General features: G+C 37.9%; 1 protein-coding gene across 1 annotated transcript in view; it reads left to right on the plus strand.

Moving 5' to 3' along the window:
- The window catches only part of LOC124278323 (transmembrane protease serine 7-like), a 72,943-nt gene extending 54,472 nt beyond the window's left edge, over positions 1-18,471 (plus strand). Inside the window, 8 exon segments of the mRNA XM_046714045.1 lie at positions 7,967-8,135; positions 8,803-9,006; positions 9,816-9,907; positions 9,909-10,029; positions 12,528-12,662; positions 13,948-13,989; positions 15,318-15,452; positions 16,150-18,471. Of these exon segments, the coding sequence (XP_046570001.1) occupies positions 7,967-8,135; positions 8,803-9,006; positions 9,816-9,907; positions 9,909-10,029; positions 12,528-12,662; positions 13,948-13,989; positions 15,318-15,452; positions 16,150-16,256 (1,005 nt within the window). The 3' untranslated portion in view covers positions 16,257-18,471.
- The last annotated feature ends 1,924 nt before the right edge of the window (positions 18,472-20,395 follow it).

Consider the following 20,395-nt stretch of genomic DNA (forward strand, 5'->3'; position numbering starts at 1 on the left):
TTGGTTTATCTATGACAATGTCCTAGGCATAGTGGTTTATCTATGACAATGCTTATCCATAACAATGCTCTGAGCATGACAATTTATCTGAGACAGTGCTCTGGGCATGGCGATTTATCTAGAACTATGCTCTGGGCATGGTGGTTTATCTATGACAATGCTCTAGGCATGGTGGTTTATCTATGACAATGCTCTAGGCATGGTGGTTTATTTATGACAAAGGTCTAGGCATGGTGGGCTTATATTCCATTGACCTAACTCCAGGTGTACTGTGATATCTGTGACAATGCTTTGAGTCTACTGATATATCTGTGACCATGTTTGTACTGTATGCTGTATGCAACTGTATGCCCTGGTTTTACTGCTACATCTGTGACAATGCTCTGGATTCACTGGTGTATCTGACAGGGTTTCATGTATGTTGTTCATTCCCTTGCAGGTGTGACCACCTGTACCTCCATGAAGTGGACAAGCCGTACAATGCCATCACAGAACGCGGTACTACGACTCGGACGAGGGAAACACCTATGTTTCCATATCAGCTCATCTCAAACTTTCACATTGCATGGCAAATGGAACAACAGATATGGCCCAAAAATTCCAAGTTTCATTTTTAATTTTAGGTAAGCACGGGAATATTTATGTCTATAAAACTTCAGTGAATATATAGCTATACATGGGTTGATGAAAAATTGATAATACTTGATGCACTCCACAGACTTCGAGTTACGAAGTATATCATAACTATTAATTACAGCTTATTTTGGCTTACAAATATCATCAGTGTTACTGACCTGGTTGTCATCATACAAAATGGTCAATTGCCTCGTGATGTCAAATTCTCATCACGATCTGACTGAAATATTGCTGATGTGATGTTAAATTTGAACTAACTCACTCACTCACGCACTCACTCACGATCACTCACTCACTCACTCATAACAAATACAAGGGGTGTGAAGTGATACTTTGGTTCAAAAATTTATACCAATTGGATGGTGTCAATGGATTTTCATTCTCAGTTCCCAGGTGAGTATAGAACCCAAGCTGTCTGTGAGGCAGAAGAGTAGTTAAGACAGTATAATCTTATCCTGCCAGGTACCCACTTACTGCTGGGTGAGTGAGTGGGAACCAAGTAGAATGAGATTATAATGTCTTACAGTAATCCATGCTTCTTGTAGGAGGCGACTTACGGGATCAGGTGGTCAGGCTCGCTGACTTTGTTGACACGTCATCGTGTCCTAGTTGCAAAAACCGATGCTCATGGTGCTGATCACTGGATTGTCTGGTCCAGACTAAATTACTTACAGACCGCCACCATATAGCTTGAATATTACTGAGTGCAGCGTTAAACAACCAACAAACAACAACTGCTGGGTGAACAGGCATATTATGAATGCTACAATATCAGTGTGCTTATAGACAGTATGCTGTAAAGCTACAAAACTACAATTATAGTTCAGTGTAATTATATTATCAAACAAAACATGTTCTATCACATCTTTTTAAGGAATTTTTAGCATAAAAATTGTAGTGGCAATCATTTTTCTTCAAAAATAGACTGTACAATCAACAAGGACCTGACCTCATTTGTGAAGTATTAGGACTTGGATTTCTAAAACTTATTTGAGAACAGTTGATGGTATTTTTACAACCTGGAATTAAAATATGAGCAGATAAGAGGAAGGTGTTATTACCTTTTTGCTCTTTATGTGGCTGTTTATTTACTGCCTCTGTAATTCTGTAAGATAAACACTCCATGAAATATCTGGAGAACAGAGTTATGGTGAGATACAAATGCTTCAAGAATGTTTTGATCAGAATTATACCTTCTTCATCCCTGCTTTGGCATCCAAAGTCTTAGCTGATTGCAAAAAGCAGGTATCTACTTTCCTCTGAGGACACGAAACTGAGAAGATATTTTAGCTTTTAGGTAAAAATTATTAAAATGAGGTTTTATCATAGTGTCTGTTTTCCCGTCCATTCGTCATTCTTTTTAATTTTTGTATATCTCCATAGATGCCAGCAATGGTGGATTGACAGTTCACACAGAATTTCTGTGTAATTTTCAACATGAGCACTGTTACATCCAATTCAACAAGTCATTATTTGTCCAATTTCATATCCAGAATTATGGTATTAGTAGCACAAATATGTTGTTTTTTAGTTATTTTTCTTACCCTGCTATGGCCCTCTATTATGAAATATCTTTTTTGAATTTAAATCTTTCGATAATTGTGCGGCCCCTGAGAGTTTCTAGGATTTCTGTCCTGTCCCCACAATGCCACATGTGATCTCACCTTAGCCAAGTGAGTTTGTTCATACCTGCCTCTGTTCACTCAGCAGAAAATGGATACCAGGTGGGACAAGTCATGTGACTATAAACCTTCTAACACCTCACAGGCAGCCTGGGTTATTTTTGGGTAATAATGTCCATTATGTTTGTGTATGTGCTTAAAGCATGGCGGGCAGCATGGAATTCTGGGACCAGTTCCTCAAAGCGACCGTGGCTCTAAGATGATCGTAACTCCCATACTTTATCATAGACTGTCGAGCATTGCAATCGCTTTGAGGAATGGTGCCCAGAGTCTATATCAGTGGTCTTATTATCATGTTGTTGTTTTTTCCTTTCATTAAAACCTTTAAACCTCCCACATTTCAAATGTCATATAGGATAGAAACAATGTATAGGGTTTCCATTGTATAGGGTTTCCGTAAGTCCTGATATTTGTTCTACTGTATTCCTGCCATTACTCCTTTAATGGAGTTGTGAGGAGAATTGATGGAAGTATAATGTTTTTTCAGTAGACAGTAATTTTCCCTCTTTTACATTGCAGACAAGAATGAGCTCACGACAAGGGATGGTAGCAGAGTGCAGCACCACCATCGGCAGAGTGTTGTCACCAAACTTTCCTAAAGGATATGCCTTGAATGGAGAGACATTTACCTACATGATACAGCGAGGTAAACTTAGACCCATATGGCTGCGCGTCCGCCTCACCTTTGTGACTGGGATATTGCTCCAGAAAGTGTGGTTAAGGTGAGGACTAGGTCAGAGACAGTTGCTTGTGTAAATACAGACCCATAGGGAATGGTCAAATTAGAGTCTAAAACTCACAATGTGTTTTCTAGTGTGGTCAAGGTGAGTACTAGGTAGAAGTGAGTGAGTGAGTCTGGTTTTATGCCCCTTGTAGCAATATTCCAGCAATATCACGTCGTGGAACACCAGAAATGGGCTACGGTGTGACGAGCAAGCGCTTTAACCATGAGGCTACCCCACTGCCCCTACTAGGTAGAAGCGGGTGCTGGTTTCAATACAGACCCATAGAGAATGGTCAACTAAGAGTCTTGTGTGGTCAGTGAGAGTTCTGGAGAAGACCTAGAAAGTGTGGCCTAGTGAGGTCAAGTCTTGGTAGTGGCCTGCGTTTTGGTAAAGCCCAACAAAGGTCAGGTGATGTCCTGGTAGTGCAGGCTTGCTTGGGTCCAAAGCTGTGGTCAAGGTGAAAGGGGTCTTGGTAGTGGCAGGTGCTTGTTTTGTAAAGCCCAACAAAGTGTGGTCTAGGTGATGTCAAGCTCGCTGACTTGGTTGACACATGTCACTGTATCCCAATTGTGTATTCCTGTGATTAGGCTCGATTATGACAAAATATGTCATCAGTACAATGCTTGATTTTGGAACAGACTTACTCTTGTTTACATGGGTATGACCAAACAGATCATTTATTATTGGACTCTGACAATATGGTTTGAAGCTCATCCTACTGGTTTCAACCACTGGTTTGCTTGGTCCAGACTTGATTATTTACAGACAAAATGGGGTAGCCAAGTGGTTAAAGTGCTCGCTCGTCACACCAAGACCAAAATGTGATTCCCTACTTGAGTACAATGTGTAAAGCAGGGCTCAAGATAATCTTTCATGATCAGGGATGCATTACTCCTTATTTTTCTCAATACAGGAGTACTGGAAAACAATAAGAGTACATTTAGAGTACTGAATGGAATTTAATGGAGTATCAGTAATCTTGTGTTTCATTTCATATATGCACCACAACATTGCTACTCTTGTGTAAACAGGTCAATAAACAATAAAACAATACTTTTTCAGATAAATCGTCTGTAAATGATTTCTAAGACCGTACACCATTGCTGTGGATTAGCATTATCTGCTCACGCTTTCTAAATGATTTCCTACCATCTTGTATATTTTATATCCATACATACGCCTAATTTTATCTGGAGCCCTGTGTAAAGCATTATGCCATGATATTGCTGAACCTAAATGCTTCAGCCAGACTGGAGCCCCTGTAATAGCATTTCTGGTGTAGCCTAGTGTTAAATATTGCTGGAATATTCGAATCCCTACATGGGTACATTGTGTGAAGCCCATTTCTGGTGTCCCCCGCGGATATTGCTGGAATATTCTAAAACTGGCAAAAAACTCACCACTCACTAATAGCATTAGCAGTAATATTGCTGATTTGCTACTTTCAGTCACTCACAAATTAGGCCTGATGTGTGGGTACAATTTACAGCAATCTTTTTATTGTCCATCCTTATGTCACTCTATGAGATAGAGTTTGGACCAGACAATCCAGTGATCAACAGCATGAGCAGCCTCCACCGATCCTATTGTCCAATGTCACTCTATGAGATAGAATTTGACCAGACAATCCAGTGATCAACAGCATGAGCACCCAAGCCTCTAGTCGCTTCTTACGACAAGCATGGGTTACTGAAGATCAATTCTAACCCGGATCTTCACGGGTCCAGTGTCAATGAACAGTGATGTTAATGGAATATTGCTACAGGCAGTGTAAAAGTTCTCTCTCATAAACTTACATCATCAGTGTAGCAGCAGTAACAACATTTTACCAGTAGGATTTGAATAGTTTTGTTGCGTGAGCAGGAACCTCTTATCTGCAGGTATCGCAATGTCAGTAACAGATGTTGATAAGCCGCCAAAGTTTAAAAACCTTCTGTAAACTTAAGCAAGCATTAGTATTTACGTCAGATATCTTTTAGATTTCATGGATTTCAACTTCAAGTGATTTGCAATTCATCAGCTTGATAACACCCGGTTAATGAGGAGATGTTTTCGTGCAGGTCTTATTGAACAATAACCTTGCCCTCTATCATGGAGGCATGCTTGTTGAATCTACAGCTAATGTGTTCCTTATAGTGTTGAACAAACAAACAACTTCACACGAAATTTTGCTCTATAAACATAATTATGCTTTTGATTTGTTGTCTTTTGATGTGAACGATAAGAAATGTTGTGTTTTTTATCACTTGTATCTGATAAGCTGTATTTGAGGTCAAGGGTTTACAATTTATCCGAGGTTTGTTTGGAAACAGCAGCTATTAACGTGCCACCTGCGTCTAAATTGTGAGTAATATCAAATCTTGTTATCAGAGGTATACATCTTTAATATGTCAGAAATCGAGAATGGGTGACATCTGTTGGTTTATGTAGCTGTGTGTAGCTGGTTGTAGCATCAGCTTCCTGTTGTAGCCTCTGACACAGCATGAGCTTATGTCATGGCCTGGTTGTTTGTGGGACGGTACAGTAAACAGCTTGTCAGAAATCATTGGAGACATGAAGTCATGACAGCTAATTATAGAACCCTTTTACTGACATTTCTAAACCTTTTCTCAGCCATTATCTGGTCAAAATCAGTGGTGGGGATCCGACTTGAAATTTTGACCTTGATTTGACTTTAGCACTTGACAAAACTCTTCAAAATATATTTTCAGTGTAAACATATGCTTGATTGATGATGCTGACTTTGGCTTCTGTTTACGGTGACATATTTTCGACAAGTCTTGTGATTTTGTCAAAATAAATTCTTGCTCCATTTTTTCCATCCAGTTGGAGTACGATGCTTTTACTATGTTTTTTCAGTATATCCTTTTATCATCAATCTTAGTACAGTGTATGTATGTGACTTTCTAGGATATGATCTTCAGATGGAATTTTTTTTCCACAGGATTAATTAGTTCGAGTTGCAAAAGGAATAGTCTGTAACTGGAATGCTTCCATTTTGTTTAGAATAATGCTGTTCTAGATTCTAACAGTTGTTCTATGAGAGGGTTAGTTTATGAAAAGCATTGAAATTTACCATTATTATTTTTTCTTTCAAAAATAGGTAGGGCCTCATAACATAATCGCATCAGACGTTTTGTTAGAGTTAAAACATGTTAAGGAAAGCTAACTGTTATGTATGCTGTAATATTAAGGGCCTATTAAGAAACTTGTTAATATTTGCGTAATTTTTAACTATTGTCATATCCAAATAGTCCAACAAATTTTACTCTTGGTTTTTGTAAATGCTCAAATACTTTTAGAAAGTGTTCAAATGTAACATGCATATATATTTGGGATTATTCTTTTTCAGTAAAATAGAGATTCTAGTACTTTTGTTTTGTTTGTAAAATCACTTGACTGAGGGAGACTGCTCTTATTTCCTGTAGATTTTAACAAGTCTTGCATTAACAGACTTGTATCTATGTCTCATTTAGTCTATATTTCGTCTGTCTGTTCATCAATATTTTTGTGTAGGAAATATTTGAATATCTTTGTATATCAAATATGGTACAGCATGTCCTGTTAACTTTCTTGTGAAACAGTTGATTATATATTGAAGTGAACTATAGTACCTAGCATTATTTTTTTATTGCATTTAGTTGTTTGAACCATTGATGAACCATTTCTCCTTGGGTACAAGATGGTTGTCGTGCAAACCTTGAAGAGTTATTTCCCTTGGGTCACAATCTGCTTGCTGTGGCAGTTGTTCGTTCAATCATTTGTTCAGTTAGTTATTCACATATCATAAGTGAAACATGATTAATGATTATTAGAAGGTCAATATAGCTTGTAATATTTGTCAGGTCAACTTCTGTGAATTTATGAATGAATTATCTAATAGTAAAACAGTTTAAAAAATCAGTAGACGTGGTCAAAACAATTGTGAAAATGAAAGCTTTGCTCTATACTTAGCAAGAATCCTATGAAAGGAGACTGAAAGTAAATGTAGTTCCATTTAGGAGACCTCAAGTTATCAGACCTCATTTGCATATTTATCAGATGACGATAGCTAGGTTATGGGATCGGTTAACTGCACTGACAACACTGTCATTTATAGCATATAATTACTAGTTGGAAAATAAATTTTCCTGTGCTCCAAAAGTTAAATATAAGTAAAACTAGTAGTAATTAGAGATGTTTTGGTGAAAGTGTTTCCTTTTGCTATAGTCCGCTTTGGTTTCAAAAGTGGATCGATGAATTGGTAATCAAATAGTGAACTGTGTCAATATTTTAATGATAGTTTGTTTAACAACTTTTTTAATTTTAGGGCATAAATTCTGCAAACAAATCACAGAGTTGGTCTGACGTTTTCATTATGATCAGCATTTCATTGAGTATTATATGTTTAATAGTTTTTGAGTTAGATTGCAATTCATCGGTCCGCTTTTGAGCCAAACGCACTATAGTATGTTACGTTTGAATATGTACTATGTTTTCCTTGTGCCTATGACCTGAAATAGTGAGTGTTTGTGTGTATAGAGCTGAAGTCTGCAAGGTTCTAGTTGTATCACATCAACTAGAAATAAATGAACCTGGGCCAGATAAACCAGTGATTAATATTATAGTATTTTTTATGGAGACAGGATATTTTTTCAACTTCAGCTGTAAAACCAGATATATTTTGATTCAAACTGCATTCAAATTGCATACAGGTACTTGTTGCATACAAATACTTTTAGTTTTTCATCCGTTTGAAGCATAATTATGTTTTTCAAGCAAGTTAATATTATTATTTACTTTCCCCAGAATATCAGATACTTGGTACCTTATACTTGATGCTACTGAAGACAATGTCAGCAGCAATATGTATATGTTTATGTCCATTTTCAGTTATGGCAGAAATTAACCCTATAACAACATAATCTCTGTTTTCCTCTATAGTTATACGATGGGTTATCTACCAAGTCCCCTTCTGTGGTGCTGGATCGAAAGAAGCGTCCTGCGCTTGTGTCAGACTCCAGCACTCTGGTCATCGTGTTTGACACGGGTGTCAACCCTAAAGGCTGCTGTAAATATGCCGGCTTCAAGGCTGCATACCAGTTTATCTCAGGTGAGTGCCTCGTTAAGGGATGGTACTGTGTTCAGTTACCCTTTCCATGTGATGTAAGGTGTACATATACACCATTTCCATGTGATGTAAGGTGTACATATACACCATTTCCATATCATTTCCATGTGCAGTGTAATAGTGCAGACAAGAGTAGATGAAAAGGACAAAAAGATTCACACTAAAAAAAACTTTCCTCATATAGTCTATGATTCCAATGATGACGATCAGATTCAAAATTTTTTGACATGCAAAAAAGTTGTCTTGACTTTAATTCACTTCTTGTATTCTAAGGAAGTGGGCGGTGGGGTAGCCTAGTGGTTAAAGCGTTGGCTCGTCATGCCGAAGACCCGGGTTCGAATCCCCACATGGGTACAATGTGTGAAGCCCATTTCTTGTGTCCCCCGCCGTGATGTTGCTGGAATATTGCTAAAAGCGGCGTAAAACCAAACTCAGTCAGTCAGTCTAAGGAAGTATTAACTACATAAGCTTTACATGACAGCCTATACAAAGAGTATTTGTATAAAACACCTACACATGGTTAATTACAACAAAAGAGACCAAGATGAGACAAGAAGTAATGTTGTTTTCTTTGTTGTGATTTTGTTTATGTCCATCCTGATCTCTGATCTTTCATCTGTTCTGACACCAAACTACCGATTCTTTACAGAGAAGGACTGGCCAGACAAGCCACTTACCGACTGCAGTAGAACATATGCAATGAGATCAGGTGGTATGATCGACTTCACTGGGTCCATGTCACATCCGGGTCAGCCAAACTTCTTTGACTGTGTGTGGATCATCAAGAGATACCCTGGAGATGACCGACCAGACGGAGTGATGCTGAGGATGAGGGAGGTCCTTCTGGGAGACGGTGAGTGGCAGCAACATCAGACTCTTTGAGAGGTATTTTAGAAGCTGGGAAGCATGATATAGACGGACTCTATGGATAACAACTTCTTTATTTTGTGGGTGCAATGTTTTGATACAGATTCTGCTTGACATTGGTACAAGAATCGTATCGAAATGTTGCACCCATGAAATATAGAAGTTGTTATGCATAAAGTTCCTGAGAGCCTAATAATGAATATGGGAAATGAATATATATTTTCACAAGTCTGCAAAAATTATCAGCTACAGTTTTGTCATCTACATAGTGGCGGAAGTGGTCCACTGCACTGATGGTTTCATCAGAGTTTTAGTTGTATCTGAGTAGTAGAATACTGTGATAGTATGTTACTGAGAAGAGGTGAGATGACTACAAGATACTATGCACATCATCTCAACACTCCATAAAACACCATTGTCTTTTTCATATTCAAGGGAGATAACCCTTACGTCCCTAGCATCATTGTATCTGACCAGCACGACTCTGTGTTTAGGTTGGTGTGTCTAAAGGGAAGATGACTACAAATTTTTCCATGCATCATCTCAACATTCCAACAAACACAATTTGTTTTTCCCTATTCAAGGGAGATAACCCATACTTTGCAATGCATTATCCAAGCTTCAACTTTTACATTCTTGACAAACTGCACATGCGTATATAGTATCTTCAATTGACCAGTATCCTTTAAGGTTTATTTAATAGCCTCTCTAAGACAAATATGAAGTTATTGACATATAATATGACCTTTAGTTCTGCTTGCTCTACTTGTGACATTGACTGTCCTGGTGTTACAGGGTTGGCTTCAGTACGGCAAGGTCAACAGCCTGGAGATTCGTCAGGGGACAACGTCACTGAGTCCAATCAAACACAAATATACAGCCAAAAACTTGACCTACGCCCAGACGTTCTACACCTCGGGGCAGGGTCTGTACATCCGACTCCGCGGAGGTTTCTATTCAACAGATAAACTCTCATTCATATTCACAGCCGTCAAAAATATATCTGCAGGTGAGCCAGTGTGAGAGTTACTGATTAGCAAACTAAAGAAAAATCAACACGAACACTGCATTTTGGGGCAGTGGGCATATCAGTGTAATATGTTCAGTATATCAGGCAGCTACTTCTGACCATCTGAAGTTAGGGCCAAGTTATTTGTATATGTGAAACTGATATATTTCCTTTGGGAAGTATGGTAATGGTTAACTTGTTAGACAGATCTACATCATGTTATTTGCGATAGTATCCAAACAGGAATGGTGTTTAAAGAAATGGATTCAAAATTCAGAGAAAATCTTGCTTGGGAGTTAGCTCCCTTTGACTGAAGTTTTATTTGTCCACTTTCCATCTTTGGGGACATGACTGCCCACCATACAGTAGGCTGTTCTCTTGTTGCATGCTATTGAAACGTGCCTCTTGTCAATCATATCTAAAAGTATCATATTGGATCCACCGTCTAGAAATCTGCAGCAAACACTGTCAACCACTGCTGAAAGTGTCACAAAACATCAATTTACTCACTCACTCAAAATAGATCCCTGATTCAGTTGCAGCAATGTGCAAGCATCATGATCTAACAAGAAATGCGTAATTCATTTTGTAAGATACTTGCCGAATAAATTACATAGAGTAAAATATGTGATATCTTCTGCCCCATGCATAAGGTGACTTGCCTTACAGACGGTGACCCGTGAAGATCCGGGGTAGAATAGGTCTTCAGCAACCCATGCTTGCCATAAAAGGCGACTTTGCTTGTCGTAAGAGGCGACTAACGGGATCAGGTGGTCAGGCTCGCTGACTTGGTTGGCACATGTCATCGGTTCCCAATTGCGCAGATCGATGCTCATGCTGTTTATCACTGGATTGTCTGGTCCAGACTCGATTATTTACAGACCGCCGCCATATAGCTGGAATATTGCTGAGTGCGGCGTAAAACTAAACTCACTCACTTATAGACGGTGATGTACTCATCAAACACAAGTACTTGTATTATACATTGTGCAGTAATATATTTACTTACCAACATGGAAATTGGACAGATTTTTGGTTTGTACCCTCATGGTTATTCCAACTTGATAAATACTTTCAAAGTTCCATGTCTGGACACGTGTTTGAAGGCAAGTGTTTTAGGAAGCAGATAATGCGGCATTTTTTGTGGGATTACGATTCATGAATGTTATTACAGGGTGAGTGCAAGCATGAATCAGGTATCTATTTGGAAAACACTTAAGAATAATCTGTGTAGCAGCAAGTCAAATCAAAACCATATATATCAAATAGCACAGATACAGTTACTGCCGCTGGTATCAATCTACCCATGAAGATCTGGGTTAGAATTGGTCTCCAGCAACCCATGCTTGTCGTAAGAAGCGACTAACAGGATCGGGTGGTGAGGCTTGCGTCTACATAGCATGCTGGAATACATCTCCTACAACTGTAGACCCATGAAGTTCTGGGTTAGAATTGGTCTCCAGCAGCCCATGCTTGTCGTAAGAGGCGACTAACAGGATCAGGTGGTCAGGCTTGCGTCTACATAGCATGCTGGAATAGATCTCCTACAACTGTAGACCCATGAAGATCCGGGTTAGAATTGATCTTCAGCCACCCATGCTTGTCGTAAGAGGCGACTAACGGGATCGGGTGGTGAGGCTTACTATATAAGGCTGTAACTATGCATCAAACTATTGAAGGATTGCAATTGTTGAGTCTCCGATAGCAATTGATCGATGGTAGAAGCGAAAAACAATCGATGCATCGATAGTATGTGTGACTATCAGTAGTTTAGTAATTGACATCCGTTGATAAATGCGCACCGCAAGATGTTTGGGTGCAGACTTGCAGTTTCATTGAGTTTATGTTTTAACTGTTTACTTGATCTGGGTTTCAAGCGTCTTATCAGTTATTAAAAGAGACTGAAACTACATGTACTTCATTTTGTTTATTCGCATGTAAACTATACATTCACTTGGGAAATAAGTTCAAATGAGACAAAATCTATTGCAATAGTTGGTCGTAGTAGACTATCGCTATTGTGACAGTATGTTGCAATAGACTATCGCTATTGTGATAGTTGGTCGTATTAGACTATCGCTATTGTGATAGTATGTTGCAATATTCTATCGCTATCGCAATAATTGTTTTCCCCTCAATAGTCACCCCTATTGCTAAACCTGGTTGACACATGTCATTGTATCCCAAATGTGTAGATCGATGCTCATGTGGTTGATCACTGGATTGTCTGGACCGGACTCAAATATTTACAGACCAGTGCTATATAGCTGGAATATTGCTATAAAACTAAACTCATTCACTCATTAGTTTCTGTGATTGTTCACGGAGTCTGTTCCCCAGATCTGGTATGACATTTATGGCACTGTACAGTTAAATGTGTCTTCTAGAAATGTACAATTCCATCTCACTTACAGTGTACATACAAGTTAGTTTATGCAAATGACATGAACATGGATACTTCTACAATACATTTACACAATTTTACTTTTTGTTTTCAGGTGGCAGTTGTCCTGGCTACTTCGAATATCTGTGTCAGAATCTGATGTGTATCGACCAGGAGCTGATGTGTGATGGCATTGACCACTGCGGAGACAACTCAGACGAGAGTCCGGCTCTTGACTGTTCTGTATCAGGTAAGGGAATGCATGCGTCAGGACCCGGGTCGATCCAGATCTTCAACAAGTGGGTGGTGGGTGGATTGTGGGATGACTTTGTTGATGCATAAGGGAAAGAGTTTTATGGATGTCAACTTCTCTATCATGAGGAACACAACGTTTCGAGTATATCCTGAATTCTCATTTCATCTGATGAAGGAGTAAGGATTTACTCCTAAATGTTGTGTTCCTCATAATAAAGAAGTTGACATCCATAAAACTCTCTTCCTCATGTGTATCACTTCTAAATGCCACTTAAAGACCTTGTCAGTTGATACGTCATCGTATCCCAGTTGCATGGATCGATGCTCATGATATTGTCAGTCTTTGGATTGCCCAGACTTGATAATATACAGGCCTACAATGGCACCTAGGGCAGGTATGGTTGTAATGCATTAGTAGTGCAGGAGCGATTGATTGAATAATCGGTCAGTCGATCGATCTTGCTTTTATCAGGGATTAGGAATGACCTGGGAGTTTATGAGTTCTTCAGTGAAACATCAAACTTCTTATTGTTTCTTATTATTTCTTATTAAATCAAGACAACTGATGCAGTTTCATGACTCGCACAACTGCAGTGTAAATGACATACAGTGACACCCCGGATATTCGGACACATTCGTTTTTACGTAAATCGTCCGGATAACTGAATATCCGGATATCTGGATTTCTGTCATCCAGGCTTAGGTGTTGAAACGGTAGTGAGCATACACTTCTGGTTTAAAATCACTTCCAAAACAGCATGGTCATTTTGATTTGCCAATTACAAGTTACTCTGTGCCAGATAAGCCTACTAATCACCACCAATACCCTGCTGATCGGTCATTAATCCGGATTGAGTTAATTTTGTGTTGATTTAGACGGTTGGTTTGTAAAATTTACCGTCCAGGAACGGAAACCGCATATCTGTTATAGACAGTCACTTTTATAACGTAAGAGATTGGGTTTTTATGAAAATTGACCGGAAGGCGAGGTTACCAGATATTTGGGATCCAGGTATCCGGGGTCTCACTGTACTCGCGTCTGTGTTTCCACAGGAAGTATCCTTGATCATGGTATTAACCGGTGCCTGTTTCATTTGCATAATGTTATGACTGTGTCCCGTTATTGCGAACATGAGTTTTGCGGTGGTGTTTATGATTACAATCAATTAATGACCAAGATCGATTATTGATTTGCATATTGTGAGCAGTAACCAGCACTATGCATTAATAGTTCCCACCCCAACAATCTCTCCACCCTAAAACTGTCTCCTCTGTTTCAGCTCTGTGGAGACTGAGCTTCAAGTGGTCCATGCCTTTTTTGGGTACGTACCAAATACAATGAACTGACTGATATAACAAACTGTATTTTTCAGTGTTTGCCACATGCTTTGTCTTTGTCAAAATGTGTATAATGAACGATGGATATTACAAACTAAAACTGCCCTCAAGTTCATTTAACCATAGGGGCGGTGGGGTAGCCTAATGGTTAAAGCATTGGCTCGTCACGCCAAAGACCCGGGTTCGAATCCCCACATGGGTACAATGTGTGAAGCCCATTTCTGGTGTCCCCCGCCGTGATGTTGCTGGAATATTGCTAAAAGCGGCGTAAAACCAAACTCAGTCAGTCAGTCATTTAACCATAGTTTACTGTAACTGCTACAATTGATGTGTTCCTTATAACGATATTATTTTTGAAGTGTGTTGCTATATCATAAGTATCACTGTTCATTAATAAAAACAATATGTAACGAGCTCATGCCCAACATGTTTTACTTCATTATGGAAACACATAAAGATAGTTATCTCTTTATCATATGAAATCATTCTTAAAATAATCAATGATATGTTTTAATGCAATGAAATAACATTAGAATCCACCCATAAATACAATGTTGAGAGAAATTAACCATTTATGGTATACTTTTGTGATGCCAGCTAATTTGCAACTATGCCTATCTATTGAACCACCCCCACATCTGGAAACTTTGTTGGAACTTTTCTTAGAATAAATATAAATAAGAAAATTATATATCTGATGAAGCAGGCATTTTATTGTTGTATAGGACTTAAAGGTAGTTACAGTAATTTGCATATTTATCAGATCATGATACCATGTTTATGGCATTGTATTCCATTGTTGTTTCCATTATTGTTGTTCTGCAAAATATAACACATCAGTTACTCACCAGAACCAGAGCTCCTAATGAAATCTAAGTTGTCCTGCTTTTCCTCAAAAGCTGGTGAATAAAAACCGTGAAACATTTCTCAGATGTATATTATAATCATACAGATTCATTTTAGACATAAGAATAAATATTTGAGCTTTTGGAGGGGGTTAGATGAAATATATTCTTCAGGGTGTAGGATTCTGAACATTGATGCAAAGCTCACTACAGATGTCCTGATAAATATTAGGAAATATTTTTACTAAAAAACTCACTATCATGATTATGTGCATATACACAAAAAGAGATAAATATACTTCATTAAGGTTATGAGACCTTCAGATTACTATGTTGCTACTGACTTAATTACCTATGTGACCTCATGTGATGAGTGGGAAATAATTCTTCCTGCAAAAGAGTTTCTTTTTTTTCAACTTTTTGCTGCATGTTCAGGTCTTCTATTGTTTGTTGTTGTTTGTTCCCAGATGTGAGCAGCCCTGGGCCATCCCCGCGATGTGAGGATGGGTTTCTGTGTGCAAGTGGAACAGAGTGTCTGTCCCACAGCAAGCGGTGTGACGGGCTCCTTGACTGTCAGGATGGCTCCGATGAATACGGATGCTGTAAGCATTACGAACATTTATTACCGACATGTTGCTAGGCTTTGTTAATACCTCTGTTAGGAAAGTTCAGATGACAAGTTATATATCTGCTGTAGGAAAGCAGATGAATATATCTGCTGTAAGCGTTATAACTATTTATTACCCCAAATGCTTCTAGGTTCATGTCTCTGACAGTGTAGTTCCTATAAACATGGATACTGTAAGCGTTACAATCATTATTACCCAACATCACTCATATGCTACCATGTGTTGCTTCCCATAAAACAACTTCTAATACATTTGCATATAAGTTCCTTTAATATCAGAGATAATATGTCTGTTAATATTTCTGCAAAAATGGCCTAATGAATAAGAATTACAATAATTTATTACCCAAAATGTTACATGTTACCATATTCTGTGAAAGGACTCTTAATCAATAAAATAGGGAAAGAATAAATTGTAAAAATAATTACGTTTCTGTGTTTGCTCAGTAGAGTAAATTCTAGTCTGTCGTACAGACCCTGAAGTAAATATATCCAAGAAAGCCCACGCAAGTCTAGAAAATGTGGCAAGTCTAGAAGAAAGTCTCAGGGCTCCTTTTCATTATATTTTTGTTTTTTTTACTATGAACTTTTTTCAGTGAAATATGTTCATTTCAGAGACTAGTTGTTAGTCTAGGTAAATTGTAATGTTGAAATGTTTTTACCTGTTTCAGATACGCCAACAACAGGTCATTCAGCGGGCGTATCATCTCATCCTAAACTTGGATTATATCTCATATATGTATTGTTTTTATTGGTTATATTCCTCAATAACAGGTAGCCAAGATTGTAAAAATGTGTGTTTGAGAATGTATGAGAACATATGAATATGTGCGAGAGAAATTGAGAATGTAGAACAACCACACCCACTAATTAACCTTATTTAATAGCAGGGATATAAGAGTGTTATAAACAATGTGAAAATATGTAACAGTTGGCCATTCAACCAATCAAAGGGTATCTTAAGAGGGGCATTAGGGCTGGTATTGGTCATTCTTGTTTCATTCAGTGCAGCTGTAAATACAAATATTATTTATAATTGGTGGGTGTGGTAATATTGATGTTTGAGAAACTTGCAGAAGTTAAATGCCATATCATCGTTGGAGTAGTAGATGCAGGCTTGCTACAGCAACTAGGGTGAAAATACAGTAATATTCTCCTCAAATTTTCATAATATTAACAGCAATAATAATAATGTCATTAAGTAAATAAATGTTCATGAGGCTACTTGATGATTTCCCCGGTCTTTGTATCAGTGCACCCTGAAATTTATTTCTCAGCTCCATGGGGAGTATCATATAACATTCAAGATATATATGGATCACTCAGCACAGTGACAATCTGTAGTCTGTCTGATTGTTCAGTTACTGATAGTAATGTGCAAACACCACATCTAACATCCTCCCAGAGTCAATATCTTTCAAAATAAGTTTCAAAATTTGCTGATGCAGCAATAAGTAATATTCACTTACTCGGTGTCTAGTAACATCAATTATTTCATTTATAAACATAACATATTTTCTTTAAATAGTAAAGTAATCTGAAGATCTTATAGAAATGTACGCAGAAAAGTAATTGGCCAGACAAACATGATGAAATGTCTAAGATAGAAACTATGTTTTTTATTCTTATTTTGACTATTATATGGTTTGGAAAAAGAAATCGTATACTGTTGATCCTGTTATTACGTCATGTTCGTTGGCTTTTATTAAGTATTGTTACTTAATCAAGCAGGCATTTGCTTCATTTGGATGTGGGATGCTTTGAGAGATGTCATTGTAAGAGTTTCCACAAGTTCTTCAAAATATGCCACTGACCTGAGTCTTGTAACAGGGTCCATGTGCACAAAGCAGTCTTAAAGCTACAAAGTTACTCAAACTCCAACATAACCATACAAGAGTTTTGTTTTGATTTGTTAATAGGCCCTGAGTCATAGGTATGTTAAAATGACTTCTTACATTAACCAGTTCTTTGAGAGGCATTTTAGAAGTTATAAAGATGAAGGAAAACCAACTTCTATGGATAGTCAACATCTTTATTGCAATGAATGCGACGTTTCGACGTAGGTACTAACACTGTTATCAAGCACTCATTGCAATAAAGAAGTTGACTTTCTAAGTACTTGGTTTTCCTACGTGAATTACTTCTGCAAGTTTCTTGTGCCAGACCATGGCTTGAGGTGCTACTTATATCGGATGTACATATTCCTCCCGTGCTGCCATTGTGATATCAATTGCTTTATGCAACACACCTGTCATGTTCCTCTCCACTTGCCTTCACACAGACTTCTAGGGAAATTCCCATTTCCTGCATTCTGTTCACTCATGTAATACTGTAAATATGTAGAAAACAAGGACTGTTTACATACACATGCCTAACCCAGATATATTTGAGTCCGTCTGCTGTTCATTTCAAGTTGTATACACTGGATCAACAATCAACAGAAACAAATAGCAAGTTCGGTGTTTGAGTTATTCATAATGAATGATAGGAAAGATAAACCTATTCCCTGTTCGAGGGCCTTACATGAAATGAGCAGTTGCCTTGGTGTCAAATGTTGAAAATTGCACACCTTGGTTTGCTCTATGTTAAGAGAGAAAATATGAAAATTATTGACCCCGACGAGAAAGTTACATGCCCCTTCTCTATAAAACATTTCCTCCATTGAAGTTCAAAATTCAACCAATAAATACTTGAGCCTCATTCATAGTGAGTGAGTAACGCTGTTTTTACCAATATTCCTGCAATATCACTGCAGGGAACAGAATAAATGGGCTTCACATATTGTACCCATGTGGGGAATCAAACCCGGTTCTTTGGCATGAAGAGCGAATGCTTTAACCACTAGGCTACCCCACCGCCCACCTGAAGTTCTAAATCTCCTTCTCATGGTAATCAGACACAGAGGACAAGCATTCAGAGACTGCCACCAGAGACATTCAACACAAGTGGTAGGGTAATATTATATATAACTCCCTACCCACTTTCCATGAATGACTGGGCGGTGGGGTAGCCAGTGGTTAAAGCGCTAATTCGTCCGCCAAGAGGGTAACAATGGGTTAAGCCATTTATATATATTGCTCTAAAAGCGGGCGTAAAACTAAACCCAGTCAGTCAGTCAGTCCATGAATGACTGGTCCCTCCCTTTGGTGGATTTATTGATGGTTGTTCCTCCATCAGTGAGATGTTTGTTAAAAAGTTGAACATGTGACCCTTGTTTCTGATCCGTGTCTACAATAGGTTGTTCCTTCCCTCAGGATTCACTTCGTGTTTGCTCAATTGATTCAGTACAGCAGAAATAGATCAAGGTATTCATTTGTTACCAGTGTGATCATCATGTCAAACCAGATGTTTCACATAATTGGACTGATTTCTTGCCAGAAGCAGGTTATTTTTACAACCCTTTTAGAATACAGACCTGCCAATTGCAAACAGAACATCACTGTTTTGTTTCGAAGCTTAGGCTTTGACATGGACCTATGACACAGCAACTAAAAGGACACATCAAGACTGAAAATCTTGACAGTCCTGGAATAATTTGTATTTTACATTGCTGTCCTTTAAAAACCAGAATTGCTATTGTTGAAAGTTATGTTGATCAGTGAGAACAGGGTGTGTGCCTTCCTTATGTGTGCATAGTAAAGTGTGTATCAGGCCATTTGTCTTAAAAACTATGCAAATAGCTTTATTGGCCCCTACTCAGTAGAACAGAGAAGCATACCATTTTCCCACATTTGTTACAAATTTACCATAGCAACAAGACAGGAAGTGGGGTATAAATTGTATATCCACCACCTAAATGTTGTTTGCAACACACACCAAAAAGGAGAAGTATACGCTATTTTGTTTTTGTCTCAAGGTGTCTCACAGTATCATAAACTAAATTCATTAATCATCTTTTTGCAACAGCAATATTGTATAAATTTCCTCTGTACAAGCACCATGTAATGAGACCACATAACTCTTTTGCTTAGCACTTTATTTTCACGTTTCTCAAACCTAGAACTGACAATTGTCATTTCAACATGGATGGGTGGACAATTAGCCTTAGAATTAAGGTCCTTTGAAAACAAGAATACTGGTTATATTGTTTATTGAGAATAGGGTGTATGTATACATGTATATGTTTAGTCTTCCTCTTGCCTTGAGTTTTTCAAATTTTGTTTTAAAAATGTGCTTCCATGCACAGATATTTTGTCCAAAGTTTGTTAGATATTGTGTCATACAAGGAGTCCAAATGAATCTTTTGTGTAGCAGTTTGTTTTCAGTCACATCTTAAAGGTGATAGTTGATTTTATATCCTTCAGGACAGATTATACTCATGGAAACGAATAAAGGAACACATGAAAGTACAGGTGTTCCTGTATTCTTTTCCAAGTTTCTTCACAAGGTATGTATTGCACTGTGAGTGAAATTCTGGAAATAAATAAAGGTACACTTGTACTTTCATGTGTTCCCTTATTTGTTTCCCTGAGTATATATATTTGCATAATATTCACCTTGAATGGAATATTTAGAATAAGTAACTGTTGGCTGTTCAAAACACTTATGTTTCTCTGTGATTATGCGTCCGTGTTGCCTTGTCATGTTCATGTAACTGTCCCTGTTGGAGCTCAGCTGTTTCAAGTTTTATTCAGCTTCCTGTTTGGGTGTTTACGTCGACTTTTCTAACTCGGCACGCCCTTTTGCTCTCTTGGTTTGTATTTGACCTTACCTGAAAGGTTCAGAAGTTCAAACCAAGACTTTTCTTTCATCAGTTTGGTCAGTAAGATATATGGGTGTATATCTATGAATATGTCATCATTTTTAAGGAAATATATTGTCAACACTGAAACAGTTTTTTGAATATTTGTGTAAATATGTGATCAGTTTGAACTTGCATATAACAGAAAAAGTCTGTTTGTTCATTGTTCTTTTATT

The sequence above is a fragment of the Haliotis rubra genome, unplaced genomic scaffold, assembly GCF_003918875.1.
Source record: "Haliotis rubra isolate DU_JTF1 unplaced genomic scaffold, ASM391887v1 Scf235, whole genome shotgun sequence".
NCBI classification, from domain to species: Eukaryota; Metazoa; Mollusca; class Gastropoda; order Lepetellida; family Haliotidae; genus Haliotis; species Haliotis rubra.